The sequence below is a fragment of the Gossypium raimondii genome, chromosome 8, assembly GCF_025698545.1.
Source record: "Gossypium raimondii isolate GPD5lz chromosome 8, ASM2569854v1, whole genome shotgun sequence".
Classification (NCBI taxonomy): Eukaryota; Viridiplantae; Streptophyta; class Magnoliopsida; order Malvales; family Malvaceae; genus Gossypium; species Gossypium raimondii.
The window spans coordinates 9,959,804-9,968,581 of NC_068572.1; the positions used below are offsets into that span (position 1 = coordinate 9,959,804).

At 37.7% G+C, this 8,778-nt stretch overlaps 2 protein-coding genes and 1 long non-coding RNA gene across 6 annotated transcripts in view; 1 reads left to right on the forward strand and 2 right to left on the reverse strand.

Moving 5' to 3' along the window:
- LOC105790745 (uncharacterized) overlaps positions 1–1,169 on the reverse strand; it is a 41,295-nt gene extending 40,126 nt beyond the window's left edge. For 2 of the 3 annotated variants that reach the window (XM_012618492.2, XM_012618491.2), the window contains exons 1-3: positions 1,003–1,169; positions 683–880; positions 221–532 (exon numbers count right to left, since the gene is read on the reverse strand). In XM_012618492.2, coding sequence (XP_012473946.1) covers positions 221–532; positions 683–880; positions 1,003–1,032 — 540 coding nt within the window. In that variant the 5' untranslated portion in view covers positions 1,033–1,169. The remainder of the gene's footprint in view (positions 1–220; positions 533–682; positions 881–1,002) is intronic. The other variant, XM_052635103.1, reaches the window with a different exon arrangement.
- Positions 1,170–1,465: 296 nt separating this feature from the next.
- On the reverse strand, positions 1,466–4,617 carry LOC105790746 (hypothetical protein). Of its 2 annotated transcripts, XM_012618493.2 has the most exons (7): positions 4,146–4,616; positions 3,869–3,939; positions 3,478–3,586; positions 3,099–3,181; positions 2,710–2,868; positions 2,122–2,223; positions 1,466–1,920 (listed from the first exon to the last, which is right to left on the reverse strand). In XM_012618493.2, the coding sequence occupies exons 1-7, from the start codon at positions 4,216–4,218 to the stop codon at positions 1,768–1,770; spliced, it is 750 nt and encodes a 249-aa protein (XP_012473947.1). In that variant the 5' UTR covers positions 4,219–4,616; the 3' UTR covers positions 1,466–1,767. The 2 variants fall into 2 exon arrangements, with proteins under 2 accessions (XP_012473947.1, XP_052491065.1); XM_052635105.1 differs by lacking the exon at positions 3,869–3,939 and having other exon boundaries at positions 4,146–4,617.
- Positions 4,618–4,937: 320 nt separating this feature from the next.
- LOC128032068 (uncharacterized) lies at positions 4,938–6,251 on the forward strand. The gene is made up of 3 exons (XR_008188195.1): positions 4,938–5,552; positions 5,685–5,738; positions 5,821–6,251. It is a non-coding gene; the product is annotated as an uncharacterized LOC128032068 (long non-coding RNA).
- Positions 6,252–8,778: the final 2,527 nt, after the last annotated feature.

Here is an 8,778-nt window from a genome sequence, read left to right on the forward strand (position 1 = left end):
TGCAAATAAAATCCACATTTTTAATCGTACTTCTATTTTAAAAGTAACTTTAATCTCTCTCAAAAAAGAATATTGATGTACTCAGAAGCACGTAGTGATTTTAACTAATAACCAGGCAAGGCTGATACTTAAACCAGAAATGTTAATGATCCTGTTCAAGCATGAGAAAAGAGAAAATCAAGAAACAAAAAAAAAAATACTAGTGTTATTGAGGAATTACAAAGATATCATCTGCGGTAGTCGTTCTCTTAACATCAATAAGTGGAGCATCGTTCAAGGCTTTCGATATAAGTGAAGCCTCAGCAGAATTGAAGTCGGTGACTGGAACTGTAGGAAAATTCAGTTCGATCAGAAAGCGGTCGCTCACTCCGCCATTCTGAACCTCGGAGACATTGGTTGGACAAACATCTGGAACCTTTTTAGCAGTTAGGATTCCAGATAATGTATCAAATTCAATAATGTTTGAATTTACCAAACCAGTTGTAAAGAGAGTATGAGCAGATGCTAAGGTTGCATGACCACATAGATTTACCTGCCAAAGAGGTAGACAATTAATATCCAGGTCGCAATTGCTATATTACCACTTCACATTTGAGTCGAGCTTTAAGGTTCAATCAAGAATAATTGAGCATATCAAACATTCAATCTATTAATGAAGGGTGTTGGAAATAAGAGAAGTGACCTCGGCAACAGGGGTAAACCATCTAAGACGAAACCTGGTGTTTGGAGAGGTGGAATTGGTGATCCGAGTCAAGTAACAAGTCTCGGAGATATTAAACTCAGCAGCCACTGCTTGCATCCATTTCTCATCTCTTTCTTCCTCCAACAAACAAACCGCAGCTGGGTTCCCCTTGAAGGCGGAGTTGGTGAATGCGTCAACCTGTTCAAGAATCAAACATTCCAACCTGCTTATGACTTGACCCAACTCATTCTTTCGGGATAAGACTGAGTTGAGCAGTAGCACAGAAATAAACGAGCAAAGATAAGAGACAGAGATATTACCACATAGTATTTGATGGGTGTTTTGGCCATGTTGCTCAGACTAAGATTTGAGTTTGAGAGAACACAGTTTTCTCAGCTTTGGAGTTGAACGGAGATAAATGATGGTGCTGAAGAAGTAAAAAGGTCAAAAGCCAAAGCCAATTTAAACAAGACCACCTCAAATTGCCATTCATTTTTTTAATCAATTTCCTCTTCAATTTTTTAATCAGTACAGTAGACTTTAGGTCAAGTTAAGCTATGTCCATAAAAAAGTACTTGTATCAAATTAAATATACCATTCCTGTTTTATAAATAAAATCTGCTAAAGCTCCCAAGTTCCATTGGAGAGGTTTTTAGAGTTGAGAAAATGAAAATACAGCCTTATTGTTAATTAATTATATAAAATTTCATATATTTTTCTTCTTAAATCAAGTTTAGTTTATAGAACGAGTTCAACATGATTTTATGGACTTTAAGAGTTGGATGTTATAATTGACATGGCCACATAGGCCTGGAATAAACAGTAAACATATAAATATAGTTTTTGATCCATCATATCATACAACAGCTTGGAATCATCATGTTCTTTAACTAAACCCTAAACCAGCAATCAACCTGTTCTGTTGACTGGGAAGAAATTATAAATTAAATCCAGGCACCTTCGCTTCACAAAGCTACAATACAGATGATGACTAAACGCAAATAAATTACTCCATCGAGCGCAGCATTGTGCACAAACTTATCTTATTTATGAACATGAATTGGGGGGCAATTTCTGCCCTAGAACTACCAAATGCCCTCCTTTGACATTTTCAGGAAATTGGACAAGGTGATATTAGGGAGCTCAACCACCCCTGTCTTCTTCTTCTTTATCCTCGTCACCTTCAGTGACTCCGCACCCTTTGACTGTGTAACTGTTACCGAGACCACGTTGTAGAACTGTTCAACGAATGTTAGGGAAGAAATTATTACACTTTCACCGTGTAAGATATTCATCAATATTCAATATTAAATCCAACACTGGTTGCAGCAAGAATCAGAGAGCTATTTTCTGAACAAAAATTTCCATCAGTAACCAACTCAGCATTGCATTTAACGAAGCAAGCATGTTCAGAAAAAGGGAGAAGATCGAGGGGTTACCTCACAGACACCATGCAGCAACAATCTATGGAAAGGATCTTGGACCTGTAAAGCAAGGACATCCCCATGTCCACGTTCCTGGATGAAGGTCCGTATACAGTCCTGAAAAAAGAGAAAGGGTTTAGGTATTACCAAGTTGCCTAAGAGTAAGAATGGGAATATTTAACTTGAGTGGTCTTATGTTGAACCATATTTCACTCTCGTACGTTACCTGTTTACTTATCTAAATAGTTAATGACATAAAATTTTCAACCAGAAATCTGCTCTCAAGCCTTTTGTGCATATGAATTCCATCTCTCATGGAATACATCTGGAGTCTGGTATGCTACTAAACACACTAATCGCATTAAGTCTATCTTAACCACTACTTATCCCTTCAATAATACTATTATAGCAGAAATATTAAGCTGGGATCTATAGCATACTCATACCGACATTAACCCGGCATAGCCCTACCCTCCTTGCACTTGATTTTGAGAAAAGCAAACAACATAGTGAATAACTTGTAAACAAAATAGAAGAAAAAGCTCATGAGAAGAACCTATTAATAATAACCATTCTCAAAGAATCAAAAGCAAAATCATGTACCTCATAGCTCGCAATAAGATCTGAAAGAAAGCTACGGCGAAGTGCTTCTCTTGTTCGGCAATCAACTCTTAGCCATGCACTCAAGAAAGCTGCCTTATCAGCGTCAGCATGAAATTTCTTCTTCATAGATGAATTATTTAAGGCGCCAATAATATTAGCCTAACATAAAGGAATATACAATAATGTGAGCATGTATCCACAATAGTTTTCCTATTCTAGAATTTGCTTAAGGTTATCATCTTCAATTACAAAATCAGATATAATATCTTCCTCCTTATACACTTACCAATAGTTTTCCTATTCTGAATTTGCTTAAGGTTATCTTCTTCAATTACAAAATCATTTTATAACATTGAAAAAGTTATGATGAACAAGGGAAGTAAAATGACCTCTTTATCCATATCTATAGTCCTAAATTTGTCCCATTCTCCCACATTCGTCATGCAAAATGCTGATGGCGGCACATCATCACCTGTGAATGAATTTGCAAATAGGGGCTGATTATATTCCTTTGAAACAAATCATTCAAAAGTATAATGGGACACCAAGCGACCAAGACCACAAGTATGCCACACAACAACAATGTTCTCATCCCTTCCACTATTATCATGTTAAAGTTGCACACTCTTAATAGCTAAAGGCAAGTATAGAGCATCAATTAATACACATTGCCCATGGCTGATGTTACACGGTTATTATACTCATGAATGCAGTTACTAAAAAGTGCATACGGTGAACTGAGGGATATCCAGCAGGACATGTCATTACCCCATGGTGGTGGAGCAAAAAGGCCTCTTACTTCTTCTGCATTCAAGCGAGGAACAAGTTCCATCAACAATCTATCATTTAACCATCTTCTAGAACGTCGGTTTGTAACCTGAGGCAAATAAGCAAGCATTTCAGGGAATGAACAGCTTATTCGAGAAATATCCCAAACAAATACAGCAATGAAACCATTAACTCAATAGAATTCATAAATGAACTAGTCCAAAAATAGTCTTAAAGAGTTAAAATTTCAAATACGCAAGAAATTTGCAAACAAAGAAAAAGTTAAATCAATACAACACCTATCATCACTAAAATGGATCCTATAATCAATAAGATCAGAGTGGAAATTGTTCTAAAAATGGACCCATTCGCAAGTGATAAAGAACGTTACTTTTCCAGTCAAGCTCTCGAGAAGCTCAATCTTCTTCTCAATCGAGAGCCCACGAGATTTTCCATTTTCTCCTGCCGAAAAAGTTAAAACAAACATCACTTAATTTTCCCAGAAGGGAAAGATTTGAATTTTTTTCACAGAAATGGCGTAGTTTTATCCACATAATAACACACAATAACTAACGCTAAAAAGGATAAAATCGATCTGGGTTCATTCCATCAACAACACAAAAAAATGGAACAAAAAAAAGAACACACAAATATTTTCAAAAAATTACCTTTACGAAGCTCAATCAAGGGAGAAGATAAGAGAAGGTCGGTTTCTCTTTGAAGAACCCCAGGAGTGGCCATGACTGTTGATAGTTTGATCGGGGATTGAATGGTTTTTGGAGATGACTAGATCTGTAATTGATGGGTGTTTCCGGGACGTTCTTTTTGGAAGGAATAAAAAAATCGAACCCAAACGCAGCCTTATCCTTAAAAAGCCCTTTCAGACTACCTCCGAACACTGATCTAATGGAAACGTGAGGAAAGCTTGAATGTTAAAATCAGCTGCTTCGGCTATGCTTTGTGTACGAGATTTGCCCAATTCGGTGATGAAAAGCTTTGAAGGATGGGTTCAAAAACCAATGTAGAATTTGATGTAGCTGGGAAATTGACAGAATCCTGGGAAGACACGTATCAGTTTAAGCAAATGGCACGTGTGAGAAGTGGAGGAAACCACCGAGGAAAAAAGAAGATATGATATGCCGTGTATGATTCTCTTTGATTCTTCTTTCTATAATTATAATTTTCCCTTACCCTTAATTTCCTTTTTTGATATAAATTTTGGATTGGGCTTTTATTAAAAATAAATAAATACTGTTCAAAACAAAAAAACCAAAAACTTAACAAAACCAGCCTATGGCAAAATAAACTAACGTCAAAGCCTAAAAACTCAGCCCAAAAACATATGGCCTTAAATAGAAATTGAAATATTAAAAAAGATGATTTTAGAACCGGCAATAAGTGCACCGATCCATTACCCAATTAGAAACTATTTGAAATCTGTCCTCTGATCTTTTTGTCATGTCTATTCATTTCGACGATTCCATTTTCAATGTATGCCCAGTAAATCGATTCATTCCTGTTCTGAGGCTTACCAAACCTTCAACCTTCCTCCCCTAAAAACTTCCTAGTCTGGTTCCCTTCTCATCTCATATCGGCCTTGCTCCTCAGCGTATTCCGGAACACCCATATCCAGGTATATTTCTTCTCCTCTCCTTAGCGTTTCTGTTGCTAGAATATGTGCTAGACTATTTGCCGATCTTGGTGCATGTTGGAATCTTATCTTATCAAGCCCGTATATTTGCTATTGGATATCATAAATGTATGTTCCTATCATTGATTTATCTTGACCCTTTATATTGCATTTCTTGATGACTGCGAGGGAATCTTCTTCAAAAATCAGAAACTGCCATCCCTTCCCGGTTCCTATTTGGACTGCTTTCCGGCAGGATATTGCTTCTGCAGCAAATGCCGACAAGATATTTTCATGGATTTCTGTACATGATAAGAGGATTTTCCCTTCTGAATCTCTTACCACAACTCCGGAGGCCGAGCGGTTCTGGCTTTTATTGAAGGCCCCGTCAAAATTGATCTTAATGAACCCTCCCTGTGGCCTTTTCCATCTTATTTTTCCCTCGGTAAAATTCAGATCCCTTCTTTCAAGACTAGTGATCTCACCCATGTAGCTATTTATAAATTTTGCTACTTCCTTTCCGGTACTAACCTTTCCTTCATGTACTCTTTTGTTCCTATCTCCCCATATGGCCCAGAGTGCACAACAGAAGAGTCTATTGTGATAAAGGTTAAGCTTCTCCAGCACCCAGGTAATCCACTGTACAAAATCCTCACATTGATTCATAATAATGTTCTGAAATGATAATGCTCTCCATACCTCATTTGTAGCAGGACAGTCACGAAAAAGATGATTCATTGTTTCAGCTCCTTCACCGCAACGGGGACAACTTTGGTTAACTGTTAACTTTCGATGCTGAAGGTTCACCTTTGTAGGCAAATAGTTCCACGATAACCTCCATATTGTGACCTTTATTTTTGTTGGTAGACTTAGGCTCCAAAGTTTTTTGTAAAAATTTCTGTAGATGGTTTGTAAAGCATAAGCTTTAGGATTGTCAATCGATCTCTGTAATAGTTTGTAGGCGCTTCTGATCGTAAATTCACCCGACATCTCACCTCCCAAGAACATAAAATCTTCGTGCGGTGTTTGCGCCAGAGGGATTCTGAGGATTCTTGCAGCATCTTCTTCCGTAAAGGTATTATTGATCAACTCTACTTTCCAGCTTCTGTTATTACTGTCAATCAACTCCTCAACATTAGAAACATGCAAAGAGTTAATTTCTGATGATAATCTAAAGTTAACTGAATTTGGAATCCAAGCGTCAGTAATAGATATATTAGTACCCATCCCTACCCTCCAACAATGCCCTTTTGTTAATAAATCTTTGGCTGCCCAAATACTTTTCCACACATAAGAACATGAATTTCCTAGGCGGGAGTTTAGAAAATGAGTTTTCGGGAAATATTTTGCTTTAAATACTTGTGTAACGAGGGCGTTCTGATTATTCATAATCCTCCACCCTTGTTTGGCCAGTAAAGCTATGTTAAATTGCGCCATATTTCGAAAACCCATACCACCCTCCTCTTTAGGCCTACACAAATAGTCTCATTGACACCAGTGAATCCCTTTCCTGCCTTTTCCTTTTTGCCACCAAAATCGAGCAAATAAACTGTCAAATTCACTGCAAAGTGACTTTGGCAATAGAAAACATGTCATGGCATAAGTTGGAATTGCTTGTAATACAGATTTAATGAAGACCTCTCTACCTCCTTGAGATAAAAACTGTGTACTCCAATGTTCGATCCTTTGCTTTATTCTGTCTTTAAGATTCTGAAAAGATTCTTTTTTCCTTCTTCCAACCATGTTTGGCAATCCTAAATATTTCTCCATATTATTCGAACACCTAATTCCCATTTCAGTCGATATCCTCCTTTTGCCACCTTCCTCTATATTAGAGCTAAAAAAGATCATAGACTTGTTAAAATTGACAGATTGACCAGAACAAAACTCATACTCCTGTAAAATAGCTTTTAGATTCCTAGCGCTGTTCTCAGTAGCTTCACCAAACAAAATGCAGTCATCTGTAAATAACAAGTGTGAAATTGTCGGGCCTCTTCTGCTAGCTCTCACCCCTTTAATCAGCCCCTCTCTCGTGCCAATCCTGATTAAGGTCGATAGTCCTTCACTACAAATAAGAAATAGAAAAGGGCTAAGTGGGTCACCTTGTCGGAGTCCTCTGGTAGGTTTAAAAATTCTTCTATTTCTCCCATTTGTGGTCACAACATAAGAGACTGTAGAGATACATCTCATGATTAACGACACCCATTCCTTCGCAAAACCCATCCAAATCATGACTTCCTTCAGGAAAATCCATTCGACTCTATCATAGGCTTTACTCATGTCCAATTTGACCGCCATAAATCCTTTTATCCCCTGCCTTTTTTGTCGGAGTGTATGTAAAAGCTCATATGCAATCAAAACATTATCCAAAATAAGCCTTCCTGGGACAAAAGCACTCTAGGCACTATCAATGCAACTTCTGATAACTCCTTGAAGACGATTTGCAATGGCTTTGGCAATTATTTTATAAATAACAGTGCACAAACTAATTGGTCTAAAATTAGCCAGATTTGTAGGATTTGAGTTCTTCGGTATAAGAGTGATCCTTGTTAGATTTAACTCTTCGACGCCTTTCCGTTATTTAAAACCTCCAAGCGAAATTCGATATCTTTTCCAACAATGCCCCAAGATTTTTGAAAAAATAGGTAGGAAATCCATCATGACACGGAGCTTTAGTAGCACCCATTCCTTTTCTTGCAAGAAAAATCTCTTCTGCCAGTAAGCGATTCTAAAAGGGTTTTGTTTGTGTCCGGAGAGATACTATTTTCAATACTGTTAAGAGGTGGGAAAAGTCTCCAACACCATTAGTTGAGAATAACTTCTGAAAGTATTGTGTGGCTATCTCATTTATTTCTGCTTCCTCAGTGATCCTCTGACCCTCATCATTATCAAGCCTGTTGATGGTGTTGGTCCTTTTCCGCATAGAGGCATATTTGTGAAAGAACGCCGTATTCTTATCCCCTAACCTCAGCCAGTTAGCCCGTGCTCTCTGTTCCCAATACATCTCCTCCTTCTCGGTCTCCATACTCAGATGAATTCGCTTGTCCATAATCTGTATCATAGTATCTTCATCTGGTTCCTTTATTATTAAATCTTCAAGTTCTTTTGTAATTTTATCCGCCAGCCCCTTTCATTTCTTTTTGATTGAATTTGCCCACTTTGACAAGTTGATCTGTAGTCGCTCAATCTTCTCACACACCGATCCATCTGATGACTCCCATGATCTCCTAATTTCTTCTTCAATTGATTCCTCTGTGGTCCACCATGCTTCGAATTTGAAACTCGGAACTCTCCTAAGTCTACTTTCATTAGTTGTGTGTATTAAAAGGGGACAATGATCTGAAAGTGAAGATGTTAAATGATGTATATTGCCCGTTTGTCTCTGGTAGATTTCCCCTTTCCCAAGTATACCATATTCCTGAGTATCCCACGTCAATAAGTTGACAGTCTTCCAGAACTTCACGAAATGCTGCCATCTTCTTTTCCTCCCTAGGCTGACCTCCCCTTTTTTCAAATGAATAAGCTATTTCATTAAAATCTCCGCTCACTAACCATGGATACTCTCGCTCCTGCCCCAATTTCCTTAGTAGGTCCCATGAGGCATTTTTATTTTGTGCGTAAGGTGATCCATAAAAACCTGTATATCTCCATTCTTTATGAACCCCTTCTTC